This window comes from Pelecanus crispus, chromosome 12, assembly GCF_030463565.1.
Source record: "Pelecanus crispus isolate bPelCri1 chromosome 12, bPelCri1.pri, whole genome shotgun sequence".
In the NCBI taxonomy this organism is placed as follows: domain Eukaryota; kingdom Metazoa; phylum Chordata; class Aves; order Pelecaniformes; family Pelecanidae; genus Pelecanus; species Pelecanus crispus.
In genome coordinates this window covers 4,568,701-4,596,276 of record NC_134654.1, presented here as the reverse complement: position 1 = coordinate 4,596,276, position 27,576 = coordinate 4,568,701, and the positions used below count along the sequence as shown (strand labels likewise).

The following is a 27,576-nucleotide window of genomic DNA, read 5'->3' as shown; positions in this document are numbered from 1 at the left end:
TCAGCTTGCATATCTGAGATAGTGTTCTTTGGTCTTTAACAATCTGCCACCTGGTGATTCCCTGGGATTCAGAACAGAATCTGGGACACGTGCTTAATTTTTTACAAATGGGCTGGGCTGGGACCTTTAAATCTCTCCTTTAATAAGCAAGTGCAGACTTGGAAAGTATTAATTATTTTGTACTATCAGTAGCAGCATCTTTCTGTAGAAGTAGCTAAGTCCTTCCCTCCCGCTTCATAACTGTCTTTCCAAACCCAGGTCCCGCGTATCTGGGTGTCCCTCTTGGCGCGGGAGTGGCGGAGCGGGCTGGGTGCCAGCGTGCCAGACGGAGCCTGGAAGCGTTCAGCAGAGCTGCTGGCTCAGGCTGTCCTGACGCCCTTCAGCGAACTGAGCAGCAAGAACTTACCCGAGAAGGGCTTTTCTCCCCTTTTTGAAATTGTCAGCAATCCAAAGTGCCGCATATGTGCGCACAGACTTCAACCGTTCAGGCTCCAGCTCTGCCCAGTGGAGAGAGGAGGCCCTCAACCCTCCTGGAGAAAACACAGAAGATCCAGTCCAGCTGTGTTTGAGTTTTACGCTGCTGTATATGGGGGAACTGGAGGAGGGTCTGTGCAGGTGGGCCTCGTCCCTCGGCCGCGTCCTGGCAAGCAGTACCACCGAGGACCGGGCACCTGGACCCTCAGACACCCCTTCATTTGCCCACCGCCTGGCAGAACCACGTGTGTCGTTCATAACATGCACAGCAAACGCCATGAACTTCATAAATTGCAGACAAGCAAAGTTTTTGTTTAGGGGCGCAGCTTTACAGACCAGCTGGCTCCGGTTTGATTTCTCCAGGCTTGGGGATTTCCTGGGTTTGGCTTTTTATTCCAGCTGCCCAGCCCCAAGCAGCCCCTGGGGCATGTGTCTGCAAGGGGGCCAGGCTGGGCTCCTTGCCCGCTCCGTGCGGGGGGAGAGCAACGCAAAGACTGTGAAATGCTGGATTCTCTTACAAAACTCTTTCACTTTTTATTAAGGAGCAGCAGGTTTGTTCTGGGAGTGGGGGAGCACACCTTGCTTCGCGCATCTGCTTCGTGCAGGGCTTAATGCTGCCCATTTTTGTACGTGCTCGCTGAGAAACAGCAAAAATCAGGAGCAAGCGGTTGGCTGGCACTTTCTTTCTCCTTTACGTGCCTGTTTAATTGGATAATATTGCATGGCCTTGCCTTTTTGTTTACCTTCGGGTTTGTTATGACAAAGAAGATGGATTTTTCCTGGCTCTTGCACTCACAGCATGTAAACCAACACGATGCAGTACATGGTCAGTGCGTGAAGCCTGCCGCGACCTGGGAGCTCGGGCCTTTCTTCAGTGCGCCCCGTTGACATTGACTTGTTGCTCAGTGACTGCGTTGCACCTCTGCGACCGGGAAGCATGTCTCTTCTCGCGCTTGTAGCCACTTGCTCGTTCCAGATTGCTTTTTCTGGAAATAGGGGCATTTGAGAGAAGAGATACCTCTGACATATCTCTTTCTTCGCCTCTGGACCTGGTGAATTCTTGGGAAACCATGGGGAAGGAGTCTGTCTGCATCTTCAGCTGGTTTTGCTCTCCCCTTTTAGTACAAATTGCCCCCTAATCTTGGGATGATTTTTGTACAGACTTTTCCTCGAGTCCTGGATTTCTGAGCCCTTATTTCCCACGTAGGGAATTTTTTTTCTTTTTTTTTTTTCCCCCTGTGCATCCTAATTCCTGGGTGATTTCTGTAATTTATCAGTGCTAGCTTGTCATCAGAGACTTGGGATAAAAGGCTTTGTAGTGTGCTGCTTAGCTGGCTGTATAAACATGAAAGTACCAGGTTTTTAACTGGCTTGCTCACATAGCTTTCCTCTGCAAAGCTTTAGCCAAAACACTCCGCTAGATAAAAGGGATACTGAGAAAGTCCAGGTCAGGCGGAGCTTGTCGGAGAAGGGGTATCACATTGATCTTTGGTTTAGTTTTACTTTTATTTCTTGTAACTTCTCAGTAAGAGCAGGGAATGAGGATAAATTGTTTTCATGTCTCGGTGGTCAGAGATTAAGATGGATGAGGCAGTGGGCTGCCTGGAAGAAGCTGTTAAATAAGAGCCTGGCCGTGTCCCCTCTCTCTTGCATCTTGGATGAAGTTGGCTTCATGCTTCCCAGGCGCCCTTCCCCATGCTCCTCCTTGAATATCTGCGCTGGTGAGTGATTGCCTTGAGTTTTCTGAGCTCTTTGAACTAGAATAAATGAGAAGGGCTCTGGGGATGAGGCCTCTCATCTGTCACTTGCCTTTCACCTCTGAGGACACAGGTTTGCATCAGGTGTGGCATTAAATGCACGGGGTTTGGTGCCCCTTAGGTCACATCCTGCTAAGCCTGCCCAAGCTGCTGGGTGTTTGCTGTAGCTGGCGCAGATCCGAAAACCCAAGAGTTTTAGATCCAAGCATTGTCCCGTAGAGTTTAAGAATAAAGAAAGGACGAAGGAGGCTTCGGGTAAGAGGCAGTGTGGTGTTTGGGTTCAGCCTCTGGGGTTTCAGGGTCTTCGTTTGCCATTCTTTGTGCAAGTTTTCACGGAACAGGAATACATCTCATTTGCATCCCAGATTAAAATCTGCAGGGAGAAGTTTCCAGGAGACTTCGGACAATATTCATCCTGTTTTGGGAGGGCACAGGAGGGGTGTACCGCTGGGAAGTGGGATTTTCGGGCTGGTGTCTGTGGGAGCAAAGGCACTGCGTTCGTGGTGGGGGGATGTACCGCAGCATCATTGCGCTTTAGGTATTTAGTGAATTCTGTTTGTAAAAGTGGAGTCAGTTAATCACCAAAAATGCCTGCAGGCTGGAAAACGCGAGACCCTTGGGTAGGGGAAACGGTTGTGTTGGAGCCCCAGTATTTTGCCCCGTTCATGAGAAAAAAGCCCTGTTTGAGGTAGGGCGGAAGGTGTTGCTGTTTGGCACCCGTGCACGGTGTAATTAGGACTCGCTTTACATGGCAGATGTGAAGCTGCTGTGCTGGGGCAGAGCAGGAGCTGGGCTGGCTCTGCTGTGCCCTGCGGCAGCTCCTGTCCCTGCTCCAGAGCAGCCCTGCCATGCAAGTCCTCCCTCTCCTGCTTCTCTGGTCAGCCTCTCGTGGATGATGGAGAGGCTCCCGGCACCTGTGTCCTTGTGCAATGCTCTCTTAATGGTGTTCTTTTGTTAATGAGCATCTGAAGATGATCCTGGCTGGATCTGGGTGCAGGCGGGGACTGCCAGTCCCTTGCATTCTGCTTTGCATGCTCAGGCACCGATGGGGAAAGAGCGTCAGAGAAATGCTCAGCTTTGCACCCGACGAACAGGGCTCTGTGGGGTGCTGCAATAGCTGGGCTTGAGTTCTAAGGCACCAAGAGAATTCCCTACAGAAAGGCATCGCTGCTGTTTGCTGCTGCTGCTGGAATAGCCCCTGGTTGGCATCCTTCATATTGTCACTAAGATGAGACTGAAGCTTGAAGAGGCCTTTTTACTCTCTCAGCTCCTTACCCCCAGCCAAAAGCTTCGGGGTGGGGAGGAGCTGGTGGGTGCAGGCAGGTCGGGCAGGACGCTGGGCACTGGCCCTCCGGTGCGTGGCGGGACGGCTGCTTTCCTGCCCTTTGATGTGCTGCGGGGTATGTAATGAGCATCTGCCCTCTAAGAGAAAACAGATTTGAGTTATAAAGTTGAAAAAAGAGGGAGCAATTTTGCTTAATCATTTTCACACAGATCCACAGGCGTTTCTGTAAGAGCGAGCGGCATCTGGTTCAAGGGCAGCCTTGGCTGCTTTGGGCTCTTCTGCAGTCTCAGGCAGAGATTGATGTTCCAGATGCTGTTCCCAGCAATCAGATCAATGACATGCTTATTCAGACTTTTCATTTTTTAAAGAAAAAAAAAATAGATTATACTTTTTAAGACCATCTGAAGTATCAAAGATCTGTGAGCCCTTTCCCCCGGGCCTCCCCCCCACAGTAGGGCGCCGCAAATTATTTCCCTATTTATGAACACCACTCAGAAAGCAAAAGGAAGCAAGCTGCGTGCCTCGGTACCTCGATATTCACCCGTTGCCTCCCTCCAGCTTCTAGTCACTGCAAGAAATACAGGATTTTTATATTCCAAACACAAAGAATTCATTTCAAGGAGAAAGGACTCAAATGCAGAAGTGCCCCTGTGCCCCGCAAGCTGCACAGGCTGTCCTGGTATGCGCTTTCTGGGCATCTCCAGACTTGTTTGCCTATGTGGGAAAATTACTGAGCTACAGGGAAAGCGCTGGAAAGCTGTGGGGATTTGATTTAAATATGATGAAAATGCAAGACCGCTGCCTGGTTGGCTTGTCGGCTGCCGGCACCCATCGAGGTGGCTGCGAAAATGGCTGCTGTGTTTGCCACTGTGAGTTTGCCAAACCCAGGCTTGTTATTTACCCATTTCCATCTATAGGGACGTCAATGTTGCCCGCTTTGTGGTGGTCGGGGTGTTGTTTTGGAGGTGGAGAGGCTCTGGGAGAGACCAATGTCACTTGCCAGTGTCCCTGGATTTGGCAGGAGCTCTCCCTGCCTCGCCACAGCGAGTCCCATGGGAATGAGAACCCTGCACCAGCTCTCTTATCTGCTGCCTTGGCTGATGAGCTGTAATTACCAAGATCACAACTGCTGTGTTTACCTTGGGATGCTACGGCTACATTTGGCTCCTGGCATACCCTTCGGCTGTCCTGGAATGAGAGTTTCTGGTGGCGATCTGGAAAAGCCACTCGCCAAGAGAAGCAACAGCATCTTGTCTGTCTCAGGCCGGCTGCTGGGCTGGACCCTGAAGCCCATGCTTGGCTTTCGGCGGCATGAACGTGTGGCATCGAGCAGACTTATGGTCTTTGCCACGGTAGATGTTGCAGGTTAATTTTTGCCTATTCGGGGTCTGCATGCGCGTGAGATACAGAAAAAAATTCTACAAAGCGAACTGGAATTAAGCTGCAGGTTTTTTTCTCATTAGTGTAAAATCATAAAATCTGGTGTTTCTGATGTCTCTAAGGAGAGAAGGCGAATTAACTCCTGGAGAATGTAACCGGAGGATACTTAAAAGGCAAATTGTTCGCATACTTTAAAATTTGCATGAATGTAGTAAAAGGTCATCGTAACTGCAGTCTCCTCCTCGGATCCTTGCCTGCCGGTGGCTGATTGCAAGAGCCTGTTGCTAAGTGTTCCTGGAAACGGAATAAAGATGAAGCAAGATAATTGAACAAGAAGGAGGGAGAGGGGGGGAAAAAGCTTGGAGCTCGCAGCCGAACCGCAGGGCTGCCAAACGAGAGGAGTATGTTGGAGTTTGACTCAGTGGCTGCATTTAATCAGTTCTGACCCAGGGGTGGGGAAGGGGTGACCGAGTCTGAAACTTCGTGGCAGATCCTTGGTAAAAGCCACTTGGACGCAAGCGGATGATTTGCTTGCGTTTTCCCATGGCTCGTCCAACTCCAAACACGTTGCTTCCTAGCATTGAGGCTGGAGTGGGGATGGGAAGGCAGACCATGCTCCCATGGCGCTTTGTGCTCTTTTGCTGGATAAAAGCTCTCTTCCTGCAGCATGCGTTTTGTTAGCCTGGGATCTTTTTCTGGATGGTCAGTAATCACGGAAAGCAAAAAGGATAAAACAGGAATGCAAACAAACAAATCCAGAGCTTGACTAAGGCGGGAAGCCTTCAACTCCAGATGACTTGAGGGGTATTTTCTGCCCGTCTTGGGTCAGGCTCCTCTCTGAGGAAACAACTGCTGGTTGTTTCATATGTTGCATTATCAAATAAACCCCTGATGCAGCTCCTTTTTGTTGCTGAAAAGACAAGGAATCGAAACTTCCTCCTTAACTTTGGTCTTTCTCTGGTTGAAGCTCTCTGTAAAAACACCAGACTTTCTCTGTCTCCATGGATCGATTTCCTGGAAACAGTTTTAATAACTGTTTCTGGAGTGATTTTTATCATCCCAGAGCATTTTACAAACTCTGAATATAGTAACAGCTGAAATACAGCCACATCTGAGGAAGGTCGCTGCCAGCGCACAGCAGTCTTTGGTGTTTTATAAAAGAACGCACGATCGGCTCTTCCTTTTGCACAGAATCTCCCTTATTCCCACCAAAAAGATGAGGTAGCACTCCCGCCGTCTAGCCCTCTGCGTCCCCTCCCAGTTTGCCGTCGACTCGAAGCCCCCGTGGCGGAGCAGGCGCCGGGCACCCTCCTCGCTGAAGCTGATTTCCAAGCCTCCCCCTCCAGCTGGGGCTGGCTGTCAGCAGAGGGAATTAATATGCCGCATCTTATCTGACATTTTGAACGTCCCCGTGGGATTCGCGTTGTCATCGGTTCCTGGCAGCAGCCTCTCGTTCTCACCGCGGCTGCCTTCGTGCCGTGCTCGGGGCGGCGGGAGGGATGCTGTGCCGGAGGCTCGCTCGCACCAGGGGTCGGTCCTGCATTCCTGGTGCTGTATTTCATCCGTGTGCTGACTCACAGGCTCTCACCCCTTTGAGAAACTATATATTTTGTGACTTCCATCAGTCAAGTCAGGATGTAGCTGGAGCTTTTGACCTTGGTACTGATTTATCTCTGTCCCCGTTCGTCTTTTTAATTGGTTCGGCAGTTGCAAGACATGCTGCCCAAGCCTTAAAATAAAGAAGAGGGAGCCCCAGCCTGCTGTCTCATTCCTCCCCGGTCGATGGCTCTGGAGCTGGGGGCCTCTTGCGTCTCGGTGCTGGGTTTTGTGGGACGGATCGGGTTCCCTCGCTTGCCCTGCACCTGGCCCACCATGTGCGTGTGTCGTAAACCCCACATCCCCTCCCTGCTCTGCCTCCGTGCCTGGCCCAAACCACATCTCTGCTCCTTCCCTCCCACCCCCCCCGATTTCCCTGTCCCTCCGCCTTCTCCTCGCAGCTAATGCCACCCGCTTTGCTGGAGCGCAGCTCGATGGCAAAGCCCCTCTGCAAAGGAGCAGTTGAGTGGGGAAATGGCTTCTCCAGCCTCCCGCCTGCTGTCTTGTGCTGCAGTTGAGATGTTCGTGCATCTGAGCTGTGGTCGGCTTTGTTCTGCTCCGGTTTTTAATGTGTGCAGCTGATAATTGCAAATGCAGGACTCGCAGTGGCCACCTCCTGTGTAGACATCAGTGGCTCGGTGTCGGGCAGGTTTATGTTCCCGGCCTGCGGCCTTTGTGCAGAGTGGGGGAGTGTCGATCTGGGGAGCAGGAGGAAGAGAAGTGCTCGGCGGGAGAGAGTTTTCCAGGCAGCCTGACCCGTTACATCCATCCGGCCTGTGTCACGAGTTGGTCTGATGGAGTTCCCTGCAGGGCACCCAGCGCCGGCTCGCGCCACCGCAGCTCTGGGGCTCGGCCGTGCCTGTGAAGTGTGTTAAGAGGACATGGAGGCCCTGAGAGCATCGTCATCGGTGGTTTAGCCCAGAGCAGTTTCGTCAGTGGGATGTTTGCACGGGATGGACTTTAATGGCTCCAGAGGAGCAATCTCCTGTGAGCACCGCGGCTGCGCTGGGTCGACGTGGGCTGTGGGACCCCTTCCACCCCAAGAACTGAGGAGGAGTGGGATAACTCCAAGCTGTCACTGGCAGGGACTGCTCTTTCCAGCTGGAGCTTGAGAGCACCTGGGTCTGGTTAGCTCCCGGCATATTTTGACCTGAGTGCAGTTACAGAGTGAATCCCTCGAGCTGTGCCGCCCTTCCGAGCTGCGAGCAGAGCCCATTGCCTGTCTTGCATGCAAAGCCCAGAGCTGCCTCGGCAGCGTGGGCTGCGAGCAGGCGCCGGGGCTGTGGTTACAGCCTTTCTAGCTCTGCGGCTGTGTAACCTTGGCATGAAAATCCTCCTTGGGTTGCAAACCAAGAGTGCTGCCAGACTTGAGATTCAGTGCCGTAGGCTCTGAGACGCCGAGATGGATGTGGCTGTAGGGAGGGCCAGACCAACCAGTGCACCCTCTCCTGAGATCCACTGGAGCAACTGGAGGAAAGTGGTTCCTTTTAAATAGTCTGAGTGTTTGCAGTGGTGCAAGCGCTGTGTTGAGTGGAGGTTTTTGTAGTGAAGTGTCACCAGTGATGCTGTGGATGAGCTATTGCATTTCAAAAGACGCTGCGTAACTAGCAGGTTGCCCAGCCAGTGGGCGCATCAGCAGCAGTGGGCACAAGAGGATATTTGGAGGTGTCTTGGTAGTTTTTCAAGGGTCTCCCATGTCGCCGGTCTGGGGGATGTCCTGGTGCTGGCGTGTCCCGGGGAGGTCGCTGCTCACGAGGCTCTCGGCGGTGCGGCATCCTGAAGCCCTCGCTCCCCTGGGTGCGTTACAGTGCTAACAAATACTCTATTGTTTTCCAGCACTTTGTTGGTCTGATTGTGTAAGGTTCCCTTTCAGATTAACTGCTGAAAACAAAACAGAAACCATACTAATACCTCATTGTGTGCATTAAACAAAACAAAAAAATGCGATTTCCCTGCAGATTTAAAAGGCTTTTGTGTTTGGTGGGAACTCTGTCTAAACTCGGGGCTTTTCAGAAGTCTTTGTTTCTTAATGATCCGGGATTGCAAGGCGATTGACCTCAAGATTACTACCAGCGCTTGATGCCGGCTGCTTTTCCAGCGAACGGTAGCAGCAAAAGCAAAGGCGGTGGGTAGGAAAGCCAGGCTGTAATGTGCGGCGGTTCTGGCAGCCGTCCCACTTCCAATGACAGATGAGACCGGGGACCAAGAGAGACCCTGAACTTCGATTCAACGTCCCAGACTGCCGCCCCACCCCTCGCCTTTCCTATAAACAGATGGAAAAATATCCCTTCCCCATAGAGAGAGAGAAATTATTATTTTTTCTTATTACCTTTGTGTTTACATAGCTGTTTCTTACTCACTGCTAGTCATTTGGGGGCGTAATTTATAGGGGCCGTGTGTGATACACTTCTACATGTGTCTTAAATCTTTCCCACAAACACTTTAACTCCCTCCGTCCTCACTGCTTTTTATGTGTTTGTCTTGCTGTCTTACCTACCTACCAGGAAAGCGTGAAAAAATGTCAGTGAAAACAAGTAACAGAAGGTGGGCTCAAGGTGCAGGCAGACCCCCTGGGTTCTGCACCCATCTTTGTGCAAGCCCTTGTGCCCCCATTCTCCTGGGGTAAAGGGAGAGCGCTTGGCCCAAAGCAGAACCGCAGGGAGATAAATTGTTTATGAAATCTCTTGAGATGCTCACATGTAAGTGTCCTTTTAAGAGATAAAGCAAGGCATGCACATGGAGGAAAAAAAACCAAAACATTTCTTGGAAATGCAGAGAGGTGTATTTCCTAGTCCTGGGTATGATGCTGCATCCTTAAGTTCTGCATCGTCTTTGGGCTGTTGAATACAATTTGAGGAACACCTGGAAGAAAAGAGGTTTATAAAAGACATCCTTGTAGTGTTGATAGACCAGCCTGTCTGTCGCATCCTCCCTGCATGATTTGCTGCCTGCGTTGTTATCTGTATGTTTAGACAAACGCTACTTCGCCCTGATCCTGGGATCAAATCAAGCTGCCAGCCCAGCACCGCTTTGAAACTCGCACATATAAAACAACCAGGCCACCTCCCGTGTCGGCTCCGGGCCCTGGGGCTTTGCTCTCCATAGATCATGTTAACCACTCTTCAGATCTGCTCAAATTAAATGTTTTCCTATCAGATGTGGGCTGCGGAGGATCCAGCCTGTCAGCCTGCTTGTGCGTCAGGAGGAGAGGAGGCAGCTTGTGCTCCGAGCCAGGCGTGCGCACGCCAGCCATATGCTGCTCTGCCCTCAAATAAAATGCTCAGCTCGCAGTCGGTTGGACGGCTTAGCCCGGGAAATTGCAAAGAGCAATGGTGCCGGCGCTGGGCGACCAGGGTGATAAGAGGAAGAAAACGGCAGGAAGCGAGGGGGCCGGGATGTGAGGTTGGGCTGGCCCGCGTCCCTCACCCCGGGGCTTTGGCTGTGCAGCTCCTTGGGGGGACAAAGAGCAGCCCTCCGCTGGTGGCTGCCTTGCCAGAAAACCCCGCGGAGAGGATTTCCTTCCGCTTCGGATCCGACGCTTTCACCTTTGCGTTTTGTGGCTGGGAAGAACAAAAGCCCGGGGCTGCAAGCTGGCTCCTGCCTGGGTCTCCCCTGTCCCCCCGCCGGCTGCGGGGCGATGCAGGCGGCCGCAAGCCAGACCGTGCTGGGCCGGTCTCCCACTGTGGAGCCACAGCAAGGAGAGGGTGGAGGTGGCAAGCAGGACTTCTGATGTATTTGTTTATTTTTTGATCGCCTCAGGTCATATTGCTGGAATGTGGCTGGCAGCAGGCACTGCTGGGCCGAGTGCTGGGGGAAACTGGTCCTAAGGTTGGTTTTAACTGGGCTTTCTCCCACCGTAGGCAGTGTAGGGGCAGAGGGGAACGATAACACGGTAGCCTGGCTGCCCACCGGTCCGTGTGTGCCAGCAGCCCCGGTGCCCTGCGCCGTCAGTCTCAGCCGTTCGCATCAATCCTTACTGCAATTCCAAATCCTCCCTCCTCAGCTCATTAATGTTCTCGGAGCAGACGTCTCTCTCACCATTGTATTTTGTAAGTAGATTTTGATTTGCTTTCAGTGAGAAAGAGAAGCACAATAGGCAGTAATTTATCCCAAGCCTCGCTCCGTCTCTTCTGTGTCGCAAGGTCAGACCTTGGCGTGCACCATCTGCCCTCGATGCCTCCCCCACTACGCGGCTGCGTGTCATTCCCGAACCGCATCCCTTTCATTTAAGGGGGTTCCTGTACGCACGAAGGGAAAGGAGCGGCGAGGGAGGGCTGGAAGAGGAGCCTTTGCTCGAGCTGAGCTTGAATTGCAGGGACAGGCGTGACCTGGATTTAAATCGACAGGGCGAGGGAGCAGCCTGTTCTGCAGCCCTGTGCCTGCTCTCTGCAGAGCCTGGGTGGCCCCTGGTGCTTGTAAACCCTTTAAGGCACGATGTAAAAGCCGCAGTTTAACATTGCAAGCGAGCGAGGACAGAGAGGTCCCACGCAGCGCCGGACTGCGGGAGCGGAGCGGTGGGGACGGCCGCGGCTGTCTCGCCAGCCCGGAGCCGGTTTGCGCAGGAGAGCTGGAGGCAGAGCTGGGAAATGGGCTCTGCCGGTCCCCGCGGCCCTGGACCAAGGGCGCTTTCCCACCCAAGCACTGCTTGTGGGTTCCTCAGGCAGACTTCATGTTTCAACCTATGGCTCTGGAACGAGAGACCAGCAACAGCCGAGCTCATGTCTGTAATGGAAACCCCATGCGCACTCGCATGGGCGCTCATGGGGCTGCTGGAAAGCGGGGTCTTTTCCATTGCCTCACCGAAGGAATTGCGCAGACCCTGGGGGTGTTGCCTCCAAGGGTGGATTTTTAGAAGAAAAGTGGCTTTGCATTTCATTTAGCAGAAAGCAGCAGCCATCCCCATTTGGAACATGTTCATTATCGCTGAGGGATCTGCGTTTGAGTTTTTAAACCAGCGTTGTCTGGCTGTCGCTGGTCAGGGTGGAAGCATGGGTTGCAAGATGAGCAGAAGCAGGGTCTGCCCTGCTGCTGGCGTGGGCAGGTGTCTCTGAAACCTCCGCATCTCCTGGGTGGAGGCGGCTCTGTATCCTATGGCAGATGGAGGCGTGAGAGCTTTTATTGTCCAGGTTTGCACAACAGCGGAGAAGTGCAGCCCCCAAGGAGGGTGGGAGGACCACTTTCCCACCGGCCAGGGCTCATTTCACTGCAAGCAGTTGTGCTTTATGTTTGCCAGCGTTAACTGCTGCAGCTCAGGATTTATGTTAGTAAGTGAATGCGACCAAGGGCTGATAAATCAATCAGCACAACCAAAAATAGCACCCGGCAGCTGTTGGAAGTAGGGGATCCCTTCCCCACCAGTCCCTTGCAGAGCAGGAGAGGATTTCGTCTGCCCCGGCCGGGTGCCAGCCCTGCGCAGAAACAGCCGTGGGCTGCTGGGGAGACCTCTCGTCTGACACCTTTATCTGGAAAAATTACTGCGGCTGCCTGCAGACTTCTCTCCATGGTGCCTCTCGGCCAGGCATTTCCCAGTCACCAGGGTGGGGGAAATAACCGAGCCAGCCGCCGGTGCGGAGAGCGGCTTTGTGACCGATGCTGCGTGGCCTGACGTCTTGGGATTGCCTCAGACCTCAAATAATAAGTGATTGGTTTAAAGCCTCTCGTGGCCGGTCGTGGATGGAATCGCAGAGGGAGTCCAGGGCTGTGGTTTCCAGGTCCTCCAGGACAGCGTGGTGATGCTTTGTGTAGGGATAAGGTTACTGGAGGAATTTGGTGACTGTGTTTTTTCCACTGGACTGCTGTACTTAACCACCTGTGCAGGAGCCAGAGAGGTTTCTGTGAAGCTGATCAGCCTGCATGGCATCTTGCGAGGGGGTGTATTTCCTCGCTCCTTCTCCAGCGGGCGTCCTGGGGTGAGTATTGAGTTTAGCAGGCGTGCAGCCTGAACCAGGAGCGAAGGGCGCTCTGAGAGGATCAGCTCCTTTCGGGCTGAATAGTCCGTAGATTATTTCCACATCTGTGTTAACTTTGGCTCGATCCCACAGATTTGCAACAGCTGTTGGGAAGCGGAGCAGAGATCCCCTTTTTAAATGGATGATCAAATCCTCAGAGTGTGGAGTATGTTATTTCTATGTCATCCTCTTCACGGCAGGAAAAACAACTTTTAAAAGTTGCTGAGGCAGCACTCTGCCCTGCTGCCTGAGCTATCGTCCCATCATCCTGCGGTTTTAGAGCAAGTCGTAATTTGCTTTCCACATCCCACGCCCAGCCTGACACAGGATCCTTTGCGAGGTGTGCGGTTGGGCAGGTACTTGGACAAGGGATGCCTTTTTTCTCCTGGGCTCCCCTTCCTGCGTGGACCCCAACCAGCGGGCGTACGCCGAGCGGGACCGAAGAGGAGCTCTTCTCCTTTCCAGAGCCTGTGTGTGTGCAAACCCTCGGCATTTTACCCTGAGAAAAACTATATGGTGCAATAGTTTGCCACAAGACAGGTTAGGTCATCCTGGTGTTCAGAGGCTTTAGGTGGAGATCAGACGTCTTTGCTGGAAGCTGCAGTTCAGCTGTGAAATAGCGGTATGGTGTAGGAATCCCATAGTGAGCTATCTTACCCAAAAAGCCCAGCTAAAATGAGCCAGGCCTATTTCCTATCACGGTGCTGCTCTTTCAGGTCAGACTCACAGTAAAAGGAGCCATCAGGCTTCCTTCAGAAGTGTCTGACAGGCTTTGGAAAGCCGAGCCTGGCTGGAGGGGGCCAGGGCGGTGGGAATGGTGCTAGACCTTGGCGCTCGTCCTGCAGTGCATGCGTTTCTCATTCCCTATCAGCTTTCCTAGCACACAGGAGAGTCATCAAACCAAACTGCTCCCACTTCAAACAGCACATTCGTGTACTTTCCGATAAAGACAGTGAAATTAATATGGTTAGTGCGTCGAGACCACTAACTTGCAATTCAAGCCTTTTATAGCTGGGCTTAAAATGGCAACCCAGTTCCAGTCTTCTTACATGCAATTGTCGTGTTTGTTCATCCGTGTGTTATGGTGGATTTCAGTGATAGCCCAGGCAGCAAATGTGTTGCACATAGTAAGCGCTGCGCAGCGTGTATGAAGCTCTGAATGCTTGGCGTGACCTGGGGTGGCTGGGTGGTGGCGTCTGGGAGCTGCACGATGCTTACAGCTTTTGCAAAGATGCAAGGTAAAACCTGGCAGTGTTGGTTGCTTTTTCTCATTTACCCAAGGTGTGACTGAGTGTGATGTGATGTTCGTTGGATTTAAGTCTCAGAGCCTGGCGATGGACACACTCCCCCAGCAGCAGCAGATATCACGTTGACCTTTTTTGACGCTTTTTGACCCTTCCGACGCACACCTAGCTTCAAGCTTGCTTGAGGCCTTCTCCTGTGGACCCTCGATGAGTTAGAAGTGGCAACCCTCCATTTCATGGGGACAGCGTATCTAGATTGCAGATTACCCATACCACAGAGGTCTGGGCAGCCAAGACCAGTCTCTGCAAAGGCAGTTTGGGCCCAGCGGGGCCCGATGGCGCACACATCCTGAGAAGACCCAGGGCTGGTTGTTGGCGAGAGCTGCCAGGTCTGCTGGACCGCGTAGACTGCCTGAAGCCAGCCATGCACCGCTGGCTCCAGTGCTTCCAGCGAGAGTGGGTTTGGTTTGGTCTTATCCCCTTATCTGGGGTGTCCCAGCCCGGTCACTCTGAGCACAGCCAGTCCATGCAGCCTCTCGGCTCTGGAGTGCAGACCCTGCCGCTTCCCCAGCCAAGCAAAACTGCCACAGCCCGCCGTAGTGCCCCACGGGGAGCGCTGCCCATATACAAAGGGCTTGGCAAAATGAAGTGTAATGTAAGCAACTATTTAAAAGAGAACGATCCAATTGCTAGCTGTAATTTCCTCATTGTTTGCAACACCCTCTTAAATGCCTGTGATACAAAGAGCTTTTCCCCACCCTTTGAACTTCACAGAAGTGGATTTTACCTTCTGTGGTTTGAACGCGCTCATTGTGAGGGGGCTGGTTTGCATTTAGTATGATTTCTTTTTGCTTTTTCATGCCCAAGGTCATTTGGTTTGTGAATCAGCATTATGAATGAGTCTGCTTGTCCCAAGAAATACATCTATTGGAAGTCCAAAGCTGCTGGGCAGGATACAAAGTGTTGTCTTTCTCTGGATCCTAGTGGATAGAGGTTGATAAAGTCTTCCTAGATCAGTGTTAACGCTTTCCTTCAGACCTAAGAGGGTTTTGCTAACACTCCATTGCAAGCAGGCTGGCCTATGTCAGTCCTTGAGGTATATCTTTTGTAAAAAGATGTTGGAAGAAGTGTTTAATACAGTGCCATTAAAATCTGCGTGTGGATGTGACTTTCTCCCTCAGCTAGATCTCTGGTGAGCAAACCAAGGGATCCGGTTGGCTCTGCCTGAATGTTGCACCCCTTTCCTGCCCTCGTTTGCCTGGTCCCCTGGTCATTCCCATCTTGGGAAATGGGATTGCCTCTATTCAGAAATCAGGGATGGTGATCCACAGAGTTGTTGTGGCCTCTTTCTCTGGGAAAGCATCTGGGTCCAGTTTCCACATGAGATACTGGTGGAAACAGCAGCATGTCATGTGAGGGTTTCTCCGGCTCTCATGTTCGAACCCGTGCTGGCGCTGGGTGGGATTCTCCTGCCCCTCCTGCCTTTATCCCATTGCTGGGTTTTATTCTCCAAACGAGTGAGTTGTAAACACCCGGAGCCAGAGGGGCTTTGCAGAGCAGAGCTTGGGGGAAGGCAGTGATTCATTTCCTTCCCCTATGGCTCTCAGCTATGGTTTGGCTTTTGTTTAAGAGTTTGATAATTCACCGCTGGGCTGTTTAGGTTGAAATGGTTGGAAAAATGTAAGTAAATGTGGTGATTGCAGCAGTTCCTCCATGCATGGTGGGGAGACCGGCTCCTCTGGCAGCAGCCAGCCCACACCTGGAGGCTGGGCCATGCCAGGAGCTGTCGTCGTCTCGTTCCTCCCCATCCCGGGAAGCTTCTGTACATGGGTTAAGCTCCAAATTATCCTGTACCAGAAGCATATGCTGAGAAACGTCAACCCAGGACTGTGTGACACCCAGAGCACTCAGTCACTGTAGCTGTGTGGAGCCGAGCTTGCTGCAAAACATTAACAGCCAGCAGACAGCAGCAGACCGGGACACCCAAAACGCAGCCATCACAGCCTGCATGGCTTCTGTCCGGAGCCGGTGGGGACCGCTGCGAGGCTGGCAGTGCGGGATGGACGAGCTGGGCTACGCGGCCCCCGGGCTGATGTCAAACCCGTTAATCGGCTTCCCGGAACAAACCCGGGAAGCCCCAGTTGCAGAAGAGCTGTGTTTCTGTGTGTTGGCCTTGTTTTCAGCGTGGCTGTGTCTTGGCAGGGGTGGCTGGTTTGTTTAATGAACATTGAAATGGGAGGGGAGGAAGCAGGCAGGGAAGTATTACAAATTGCTTCAGAGCAGTGGCATTAAAAGTATTTGCGCTTACCACGTCTTCTAAACAACGACCTCAAAGTATGGTAAATATTATCCCCATTTTACTTGCAAAGAGGCAAATGCAGCAGGAGGAGAAGCTTTACCTGCACTCACGGGCAAGCCCGCAACAGGCATGAGCCGAACGCTGGTCTCGCCCACGGTACCGAGGGGATGGTGTTGACAGATCGTGTCTCTGCGGGCGCTGGAGGTCCAGGCTGGCCCCGCAGCTCTGGAGAGATGCCCTCACCTGCCTTCATATGCATTGCTGAAGCACCAGCTCTGTTTCTGTGCTGACCTCTGACCTCTGGTCTGAAAGATGCTAACGCCCCGAAATCTTCCTCTTCACGCTGCCAAGTTTACCTTTCTCCTCTCCCCTCCCGATCTCTTTTACAGCTGAAGCTGTGGAACAAGTACAGAGTCTCCAACATTCCTTCCCTGATATTTATCGATGCCTCCACCGGGAAGGTGGTTTGCAGGAATGGGCTCCTGGTAATCCGAGATGACCCGGAAGGTAGGACCTGGAGTCCTGTGTGCCATTGAAACGCGGGCACGCGGCTGCCTTTTCATTTCAGTTCATTTTTAATTGCCTGGGGCGGGGGGGCAGGCAGGAAGGAAACAAACAACTATTGTCATACTTAACTAATCAAGGTACTGTATTATTTTCAGCATAAAATTTTCTGCATCGTTCCTGCCAGATCTTGTGTTTTGGTTTTGCTTGTTGAAAAGAACAAAGATTTTCCCTCTAGGATTTTTGTCTGAAGTGCTAATGAGGAAAAAGTTAGACTAACTGAAACATTAAGTTTTGATTTTTCCCTGATGGAGGCATATGGACAGACAGACTGAGAGCTCAGACATGCCATACCTTGGGAGCAGAATCCTTCCAAAATAGAGTGGGACTTTATCACTTTATCATCCATCTCTGTTAGGGTAAATGAATTCCCCATTATTTACAAATGCAACAGACAAATGCTACCATGCTCCATTTCTGAGGTTTACTGTACTGGGGTTTGATGTTAAATCCATGTTCTTCCAATTTGCAAATACCAAAATGAGCAAAACATGTGCCCTTACTCATAGGCTCTGCAGATCCATCATTCAACTGCTAGGCTGTGCATGCACATGTATTACCGACCCATCATTTCTTCATGCAGTAGATACTGAGCGCAGTGACCGAGTCTTTATTTCAGGTGGCAGGAACTGTGCAGCCAGTACGCATTATGGCCTGAGCCATCTGTGATTTTTCCTCCTCTCTGGCTGAATACATAAACTGCTTGCTCTGGGAGCTGGCAGCAGATGATTCAGAGCATGTGTTTGTGTGTACGCACACACGCTTGCTTTGGGGTGCAGAGGGTTAGTCTAAGTTTAGTTTACATATAGGTATTTTTTATATATATATATAAAACCCATCCTTTACATATATACACACACAGAGACACACAAAGCTTTATAAATAAATAAATATATGTGTGTATATATATAAAAATATATGGTTAGTAACAGTATAAGGCAAGTAATCGGACTGCATTCCTGAGCACGTACCACCTTGCCCTCTGTTGTTAAAACAAACGCTGTTGATATGGAAAAGGTGCCTCCTCAGGCACAAAACCCGAGCAGGCTTTGTCAAACCGAAGGTGCTGCGACTCCAGCGAGGGTGCAGCCTACCTGTGAGAACGAGGTGACCCTGGCTCCGGTGCAGAGCTTGGCTTCCTCGGCTCCCCCATATCTTTTGCAGAAGGTGGGGTGGTTTTTTTTTTTTTTGGTGGAACTTTTTGAAACCCTAAATGCTGCATGTTCATCTTGTTGTTCTGTGCCTTCTTTCCACCCTCATCCCGACCCCTCTCCAGGTCTGGAGTTCCCCTGGGGGCCAAAACCCTTCAGTGAAGTTGTTGCTGGGCCTCTGCTAAGGAACAACGGCCAGACGCTAGACAGCAACGCCCTGGAGGGCTCACACGTTGGGGTCTATTTCTCCGCGCACTGGGTGAGTAGTAGGTGCTTTGCAGAGCAGTTAGAGCGAGCGTGGGGGGTGCTCTGGGGATCCCCCTGCAGCTCTTGCTGCAGAGCTCTGTGGGAGGGTAAAGACCTCTGGCTGGTTGGTGTTGAAGCAGTCAAGACGCTCTGGTCATTCTGGAAGAAGCCGCAGCATTGCAGTGGCCTGTCATCCTCAGCTGGCCCTTCAGAAGGGGAGGAGCAGTCAGATTTTAAAAATGGAAGAGGTTTTGTTGGCAACTTACGGGCCATAAGCCCTAGCCACGTTCAGGGCTGCTGCCCAGCGCTCCAGCAAAGATGAGGTCGCATCTGTCTTTGTACGGTCGCTAGGTCATCTGGACCTGCTGGGTGTGGGTCTGGCCCCGTGGAGGGGACGACGTCCTTATGCATGTGTTGTGTTTTGCAGTGCCCACCGTGCCGAAGCCTCACAAGGGTCCTGGTGGAGTCCTACCGGAAAATCAAGGAGGCGGGCCAGAAGTTTGAGATACTCTTTGTTAGTGCAGACAGGTGAGGAAGCGCTAACGCCCTGTGCAGGTAGAGCTGGCTGCCCCCAAGCTGGGAAGTTATGAGCGTTGCTGGTTTGATGTGAGGAGGAAATTTGATTTGGGGTAGAGCAGGTTGGCTCTGGTATCAGAAAGGCTACCTGAGTCCTTTGCCCTCTGCCCAGCGGTGAAGTGCGGAGGGGGGTTAGCAAGGGCAGCGGTGGGCTGAGAGCAGGCTCTGTCCATGGAGCAGCTCTGTAATTTTGCTTTGTGGCTCATGGGTCTGAGGTCTGAAGGGTGCTTGAGCTGCTGCTGTCACCATGGGTTGGCATTCAGATGCCCCAGAGAGTTTGAAGTATTTTATCAGGAAAAAGTGCACCACGGACCTCTTCTTGAGGGACTGGGGGCTTTAAATTCGGTCTGCCTCTCCCCGGGTTGTGTCTGCCAGCAGCCCTTACCGGTGAGCTTTGGTAGAAGGGATAAATGGCTCTGCAGGCCAGGTTTTTAATGAGAAGAGGAGAGAGCCTGGCAGGCGGAGGGGCTGCACTCTGGATCCCGTGCCCTGTTCCCCTTGCACAGGTCAGAGGACTCCTTCAAGCAGTATTTCAGTGAGATGCCCTGGGTAGCTGTGCCGTACGCCGACGAGGCCAGACGGTCGCGCCTGAATCGACTCTATGGCATACAAGGTAGGAAAGGCTGCACTGGTGCACAGCTCTCCTTTCTGCTCCTTTTGTTGAATATTTGTAATGTCTCCTCTTGTTTAACTAAAACAAGAAAACAGCAAAGCAAAGCACAGTGCCCCAGGCAGAGCCACTTCATGTTTCTGCTCTCCACAAACTCACATTCCTACCACCTGCCAGGCAGGCTGTTAGTTGAAACAGGACTTCCATAAACAACCTAATTCTTCCTGGAAACTTGGAAGCTGTTTTTGGCTTGGATGTTTTTTGCCTAATTACTGATTTATTTATTTTGCTTTTTCTTGAAGGTTTAAATTTCGTTTTCTTGCTGTTTTATGTAACGCAAAGGCAGGCCATCGTTCTGTGCAGAGGCTGAGGAAGATGGCATCTGGTTTATGTTAGTGACATGAATTACAGAAGAGTGTGTGTTTGATGTAAACCATGGCTTCGCCTTTACTGTACGTGCCAGTATTCCAGCAGCCCTGGCTGCTTGGAGGGGCAGGGGAGAGGCTCTGTCTGAGTGGCTTCAAAGTGTCCCAAAGATGACAAAAAGCTCGCAGCAGCCCTCCTGGGGACTGGCACCTTGTTCCTGCAGGGGACAAAGTGCAGCATAGACACGTGCAAGGTGAATAACTTGCAAGGAGGTCTTCTGTATGTACATAGAGTTTCTCCCTGTGGTTAAAGGGTCTTGCTGCAACGTGCCTGTTTCTTACCCATTTCCATGTGGCGTCGGTGAGGTGGGCACAGGCTGGCAGAGGGTTAATGCAGTCTGCAGGGGAGGAGGAGTGTTGCCAAAGGTGGCCAAGGGCCTGGGGAGATTGGCAGGAGAAATAATCCCTCCTTGGGGTCCTCTCCGAACACCCCGTCTGGGGTGAGCTCAGGTGCCGTCGCTCAGCTCTGTTCTCTGACCTTAAACCAAGAATAACCGTTCGCCTGCTTTAAATAGCCATCAGTTTGCTGCTTAATTACCTTCCCATGAGGCGAGAGCTTTCCAAATTCATCTGTCTCTTCCTCAGCCTGCTCACAAACCTCTCTAGTGCTGGTTTCGGCTGAGCGCTGCAGGATGGCTGCCAGTTTCACTGGGACTTTCTGTAAATAAGGTGTCCATGCGTGGACTTGAGCACCAGGCATGCTGTAGCCAGGGAAACAGTGACAACAGCTTTCCCTCTAACTCCAGCCGCTGGCTCCTTAAATGTCTCTCTTCATTGTGTGCTGACCTGAAAATGTAAATATTTGCTGATCCCCTGTGCCCTGACCCTCTTCCTCTGCCAGGGAAGCTCCCATATTACCCCTGCATTTCAGCTGCTCTCCCAGGGATGCTGACCCTGGGATTTGGGCATGTTTGAGTGCAAATCATTCTGCTTATCTATCCTGGTTTTCCTGCAAAGTGGAAACCTCTCCACAAGGATGAACTGCAGTCCCACAAAGTGGCCTTGAAAAGTGGAGGCAGGCTAATTTGCACCCTGCATGGGAAGCATCGCCTTCCCACCTGGGTGCTGCCCAGGCTTTGCAAGGCTGGGCCGGGCTCCTGTTTCCCCACCGTGGTCTGGGGTGGATGCTGGGCACCGGGAGACAAGGGAGAGGGCTGGAGGTGAACCCTTGAGCTGCTCCCCAGGTGTTGTGGGTTGTTGTTCACCCCAGTGCAGGCAGCAACTTGGGATCCTCCCCGATGATTTCGGGGGCTGCTTCGCGTGAGTGCAGCGGGCACCTGCCTGTTTCCAGTCAGGCTTTCGCAGCGGGCTGCTGCACCGGCTGTAGAGAAAGCTTTCTGCAAACAGAGCTAGATGTCGTGGGCTTAGCTCATCGCCGCCAGTGGTTATTCCACCTAAATGAAAAATTGGATCCATATAATCTGATCTGCCTTTCCCCAAATGCATGCTGCCAGGCGTCTTTGAAGCCCTCTGTAACTGCATCTCTGGGTGCTGCCTTTGGAGCTGCACATATGCGCCAGCGAGAGCGTGTAGCCTGTTTGGTGTCCACATTACCATCCCGGTGGTGCCTTGGGTTGTGAGCGCAGCCTGCGTGCGGGGCGGTTTTTCCTCTGGGTTTCATAAGGCCGGGAGCTGAAACAACAGAAGCGGCTTGTCTTCCCCAACTGCTGTAAGTTCCTGAGTAGTGGAAAGTAGCAAGAGAGTCAAATCTCGTGTTGTTTTAGTCCCGCGTTGGCCCCTACAGAATTCAAAAACTCAGTGTAAAACATAAGTTGAGTTATTCGCCTTTATTTGGGTTTACTTGAATGCCTCTATTCATAACCCATGTGCAGTCAGTGGGCTGTACCATACCCACCTATATTAAATTGCTTTTGGGTGCAGCACTGTCTTGGGAGAGAGTCAGGTCTTGTGTCGTGGATGCTTAGAAATAATTCTCCATTGTGCTTGCTGCTCCCGGTCTGCGTGGTCCTACCTTAGGTGAAATCCCCTGACATTAGCTCTCCTTCCAATGGGATAGGGAGCAGAGATAAATGTTATGCTCAGGTGGGAATTGTCCCTTCTTGTTGTGTATCTTATGAGAGCTTTTGGGTTCCTGAATATTCCCTCTGGACTCGGTGATGGCAATTCGGGATTTGCGGTCCCTTGGGGGAACTTCCAAAAACTGTTGTTTCCCCCCTGCCCCATGCTTTAGCCCAGAAGCCCACAGGTCACTCTCACAGCCTGGCTGGTGGCAGCAGCCTGGAAGTCACTGTTACGGGAGGTTTCTTGTGCCAGGTTTCATAGAATCACAGAATCATAGAATGCTTTGGGTTGGAAGGGACCTTTAGAGGTCATCCAGCCCAACCCCCCTGCCGTGAGCAGGGACAGCTTTAACCAGATCAGGTTGCTCAGAGCCCCGTCCAACCTGGCCTGGAATGTTGCCAGGGATGGGGCTTCCACTACCTCTCTGGGCAACCTGTGCCAGTGCTTCTGGAGCTTTCTTCTGAAAAGGTGAAAAAACAGCAATAAAACCCACCACCCGTCCTGCAGGCGGTGTATTCTGTGTGTTTGCTTCATGTTGATTTTGATTACTCACCCAGCAGACTTAATACAGATTAGGTTTCCATATTGGATATGTGTTTTAATATATAAATAAGTAAATGTATTGCCAGGTTCAGTAACAAATCATTTGGCCCCTGTGTTTTCATAAAGTGCTAGCCCCGTGGGAACCGAATCCATTTTCTAATGCGTAAAATCAAACCGAGCCCGTCTATGCTAATTCTCATCCAAGCTTATACAATATTCATTGCAGAGTGTCTGATCTGGGATTCTTCTTGATAAGTAAATTCTGGTGTTATGACTGATGGCAATTACCAAAGCCCCCGAAAGACACTAAAACAACAAATAGACCACAGCTTCGTGGCTGGTGAGAAACCTCTGATGTCGGGTAAAAGGTGCAGGGATTGACCCAGCGCATGTCATGCACCTGCTAAACAGAGTGAAAACCCAGCTCCGAGTTTTCTGCACTACTTCTGTTTCCCAAACATGCTAAACCCAGGATGACTTATCTTAAAGACTCTTTGTTTTCTGAGTCAGTTTTGTATTTACAGTTGGAGGTTTTAGTGGCTGGGTGCTTTGGGGGGGGGGGGGGGGTGTCCACATATGTAAATCAGGTAAAGTCTGAATGCTTTGAATAGTGGATGAAGTCCCTGATAGCTGTGGGATCAGGCTGACAATGATCTGTGTCTAAATTGGGCCCTTAATTTTCCCAGATCAGCAAAGCTCGTTTGAAGTCTCTGCCTTGGTATGCTGCGTTGTTCAGGCTGACTGGCAACAGGCGTGCTGAGCTGAACCCATGTTTCTAGCCTGTCCCTCACGTATGATGCAGGTCTGGAGAGGACGGCAAAGCAGGCATTTGGGACGGGGTTGGGAATTATAAATGGATAAAGATCCGAATCGTGGGATGCTGATCATCGTGTGCTGCTCCTGGCTTCAGTAGTAGTTTGTGCCTTGCAGGGTAGGGCAAGAGTGAGATTTCCCAATTCCTTCCAGTCTGTTTAACCCATCCCTGCCCTAGAGCTATTTTGAATACCAGCAAGTAATGAATAAGCCTTTTTGTGACACAAAATGGTTTTCTTGGCATACCCTTAGGATTTGCAAGCCCAGCCATCAGGCTTGTTCCTGCCCTGCTCTTGCACCAGCCCCGAGTGTGCAGCCCCGACGCACTGGCAGGAATGTGAGCTGTGCTGCTGGGCTGGAATGAGGGGAATGCGGCCGCTCGCCCAGACCTGCAGGCAGGCCTGGGACAGACAGACAGCCGGGTATTTCCTAGAGAAATGCCTAGAATTCAGAGAGCTTGTGAGTAACCCATTGTTGTACAACATGAGAGCGCAGTGCCAGGAGTCCGGTGGGGGCAAGCACGCTGGGTCCTCCCTGCACAGAGAATGGCTCTGCGCAGTATTTCTAACAAATGAGCTTTAAAACGCACCTTTGGATGAGGGCAGGAGGATTTGAGTTGCCTCGGTTTGCCGGTTGTGATTCAGGGGATGTTGCTGGGTGAAGGAGGAGACGCTGGATAGCGAGCGGATTGAAGCTCGAGCGGTGAGGAGCAGACAGCAGCACCTGGCACTAACCCTGGTCGCTTGACAGGTCTCTTGGGGCCTGATCCCAAACTCTCCCCTCTTCCTTCCTTGTGGGATGTTTCTTTGTCTCCTTGATGAGAGAGGAATGGTGTGCTTTCCAGATGAAGTCACCAACATGAGCCGCTCCTGTTGACTTTCCCATGACCGTTTTGTGGCCGGAAAGCCTCCTCGGTGCCTTATCAGATGGGACGGCCACCAGCTGGTGTCCACCCTGCCTCACTGCCGGCCCGGCTGGGTTTGATAGGTGACTTGGGCTAAATCTCTGCTGCAAGCACATTCACCTCCCTTTGCGAGGGCAGCGTCCAGGCAAGGTGGATGCAGATTCATTTGCGAGCATTGCACACGGTTTAGCCCTGTGACAAAGTCTGCTGGCATTAGCGTGTATGATCCCGCTCTGGCTCCACTTGCAGAGGCGTGCGCTCTCTTTTGGGTATTCCTGGGGACATTCACGGCCCTGAGCACTAAATCACCATTGTTAGTGCTGTTCCAGGGGCTTTTCTTCCACTGGTGATATCGGGTGCCTGCCTCGCTGGGCTCAGGTGATGCAAAACAGCATCCGAACCAGGTAATAATGTTATTATTGCTATATATAATGCCTGACAAGGCAGGCGCATCCCTGTGCTCTGGAAACGGCTGGGGGTTAGTGCCGAGGAGGGGTGTGAGGGTTCATAGAGAAGTTCGTAGCTGCAAAATATACGGTGTTCCTTCTGGGAAGGAACACACCCTGCTTCCTGGCTGCCGTTGTCTGCGGTCCGCCCTGCAAAAAGATTTGTCTGTGTTCCTGTGAACTGGGGACTGGGCTCTTCCAGCGGCAGCCACGTCTTGGCACTGGGGCGACGGTGCCCACGGGGCAGCGCTGCTCCGCCTCGTGCGCGGGAGGCACGTCTGCCTGGCGCTTTGCAAAAGGGAGCTTGCGAGGAGGGTCCCTGCGCGGTGTGGTGGGGGTTTGCATCCAGGAGCATCAGCATCAGACGGCGGTGACCCCTGCCTGCACTTGGGCAGGGAAAGGCAGGCAATGCCAGAGGCTGTCTCCCAGCTTCCTGCTCTGGCTGCTGAATTACAGCGCTCTGCTAGGACGGAAACAGGATCCAGGGACCCCAATTTCCACACCGTGCATGAGCTGCGGAGAGGCAGCATGCTCACCGGGCTCCTGCCAGAGCCAGAGGCGATAGGAAAAGGCCTTTCTCCCCACACCCTGTCATTGGCCGGTTCGCGCTTTGGCTGATCCCCCCCCTGTTTTTCTTCCTTTGCAGGAATCCCGACTCTCATTGTCCTGGACTCAAAGGGAGATGTGATCACACGGCAGGGGCGGGTGGAGGTGCTGAATGACATCGAATGTCGCGAGTTCCCCTGGCATCCCAAGCCCGTGCTGGAGCTGACGGACTCCAACGCCGTGCAGCTGAATGAGGGCCCCTGCCTCGTTCTCTTTGTAGGTATGGAGCATCGCTGCTTTGAAAGCAGAGCCCGTGCTTGGGAAGGGGGCTGGGCTACCTGCCAGCTCTGCTGGAGCTCGCCACCGGGCTGAGAACCTGCCTCTGGTGGTGACAGCATCTGTGGGAAGGGACATCAACCCGTTTCCATCACCAAGAACAATGCTGCGGGGTCCGGAGAGGCCATGGGGAGACAGAGGTCCCTGTGGAGTCCCCTCAAGGGATTGAAGGGAGCTAACAGACCTGGAGCCTTGCCCGTAGCAGAGAAACAGGCTGGTACAGCTCACAGGGGTTTGCCAGAGCTTGCCCGTGCCCACGGGTCTCCCGCAGCTCCAGCCCAGCCACCCGAGGGATGCGATGGAGTAGTGATTTGCAGTGGAGAGGAGCTGTTGTATCAAAGATGGTTCAGCGGCGGCTGTGGAGAGGAATGCTGGTTAAGTGTTGGGGAGTACAAGAAATGCACTGTCACGGCCGGTGGTGGTGGAGACAGGAAAGGCCTTTCTGGAGCAGGGACTTCAGGCACACGTGACATTCCAGAGGAGGCAGAGGAAGCATCTCTGGGAGGGATTGGAGCTCTGTGCTGGAAACCACAGCCTGGGGCTTGAATCCTTGAGCTGAGCGAGGCTGTGACAGTCAGAGGAGCCTCTTGCATGCTCTGCTGGTCCTTGGGTATTCCCTGCTGTGGGGTGCTGGCTGCAGGACAGGGCAGGCTTTTCCCCAAAGCTCCTGTCCCTCTTCCACTGCTAACCCACACATGAAGCTCCGCCACGGTTGGAAACAGCCCTAGAACTCATCCAAAGCACAGCTGGCTCATTCCTCATCGCTTCCCTGCCAGCGACGGACGGTTTAAAACAGGCGAGGGCCACGGCTGGGATGAGCTGCGCTGCAGGCTGGGCCCCGGCAGGGCAGGGGGACGGGCAGAGGGGTGCGCACAGCATCCCGGGGAGTGAGCCAGGGGGGTCCCGGGCTCTTGGGGTGGGGAGGCTCGACTGCCCTTCTTGGAGCACGCCTGTCCCCTGAGCGCTCTGTGGAATCGCGGTGGGGGTTTGCCGAAGGGCCCCCCCCGCCCCGAGCCGGCCGGGGTTGTGCAGGGGGCCTGGCGCAGGGCAGGGCTCGTGTCCCGCTTCCTCACGTGCCCTTTGTGAGCAGCATACCCTTCTCTGCAGCGCTGATAACATGGCTCTTGCTCTTTCCCTTCTTCCCTTTCAGATTTCCTTTTGACCCTGATTATTTATTCAGCAGAGCCCAGCAGGGGATGTGAGCGCAGAGCCAAAAATACTCTCCTTGCGCGGGGAGGACTGGCTGGCTACGCCAAGCGTGATTGATTGGGGCCAGCGCTGCAGGCCCCTGGAAAGAGTTATTTTTATCTTGCTCTAAGCAAAGTTTTTCTGTCACCTTGCTGCAAACAGCTCACTGGGAGAGCGTTATCTAGCCAGTGGCCGGGGCTCTCAGTTGGCACTTGAGGATGCACAGCCTCGGTGAAATCTGCCGGCGATGTGCTGGGGCAGGGATGAAGCTGGTGCTGCACCAAGGCAGACCAGGGGACGGGAGCTCCTGGCCGGCCCGTGTCCTGCTGGGAGACCCCCCCGGCAGACTGGTGCCTGCACTGCATGGGTAGAAGCACCCCCAGGAGAAGGCAGGCTTAGCAAGAGCCAGTTGTGAATAAATCCCAACCTTTCTACATCCGTCCCCGGAGAGGTTGGGGCTGGGTTAGCCAGAGTGTGCAGGGCTGCCTGGAGTGCTGCCAGCAGCGGTTGTTTGTAGAAAAATCAATCCCTGCAGACACCCCACAACTCTATGTATTTATCACTGTCACGCACGCAGAACAGACCCTGAAATCCAGCGTGCAGTGTCTCTGGCATCTCCTTCTTTGCTTGGAGAAGCCAGAGAGGAGAGGGATGTGTGCAGCAAGGGCAGAGAGCACTTTGTGAAGAGGCATCGCCTGTCCCAGCCAGGGGCTGGACGGGTCGTGTCGGGTGGTTACATCGGGGACCACGAGAGCTGCATGAGCTGCGTGCAACTGGGAGACCGGAGGTCTCTCTTCTGCCTTCTTGCTTTTTTTTTTCTTTTTAATGCTAAAACTTGTCCCCAAATTGAAATCATTTCATCTTGATGCTGCTCAAGGATGCAGTCTCTCTTTCCAGCTCAGTATTTGAACTTCAGTGGTGGCTGGCGTTTGATTGATGTTGCCATCTCTTTCTACTTTACCTCTGTCAAATCAAAGCTGCCTTCACAGCGCTGCTGCCACCAAGACTCGAGCAGAAAAGCTGCCGAGCAGCCGTCCTGAGGCGGAGGGATGGTGGGTGGCGGGCAGGGGTGTCAGGCAGCCTCAGATCAGTGCATTCGTTTGGTCTTCAAAACATCCTGACGCTTCTCAAACTGCAAAGCGGCTTTCTTGTGCGTGTTTGTCCCTGAGCTTCAGCAGCAGCACCAGGGAGTGAGCAGTGAAGTATTTGGGGAGCAGGAGCTG

General features: G+C 52.6%; 1 protein-coding gene across 1 annotated transcript in view; it reads left to right on the top strand.

Annotated features, from left to right (window-relative positions):
• NXN (nucleoredoxin) overlaps positions 1–27,576 on the top strand; it is a 52,531-nt gene that overhangs the window by 21,855 nt on the left and 3,100 nt on the right. The window contains exons 2-6 of the mRNA XM_075720063.1: positions 16,373–16,490; positions 17,824–17,957; positions 18,372–18,472; positions 19,027–19,133; positions 24,930–25,109. Of these exons, the coding sequence (XP_075576178.1) occupies positions 16,373–16,490; positions 17,824–17,957; positions 18,372–18,472; positions 19,027–19,133; positions 24,930–25,109 (640 nt within the window). The remainder of the gene's footprint in view (positions 1–16,372; positions 16,491–17,823; positions 17,958–18,371; positions 18,473–19,026; positions 19,134–24,929; positions 25,110–27,576) is intronic.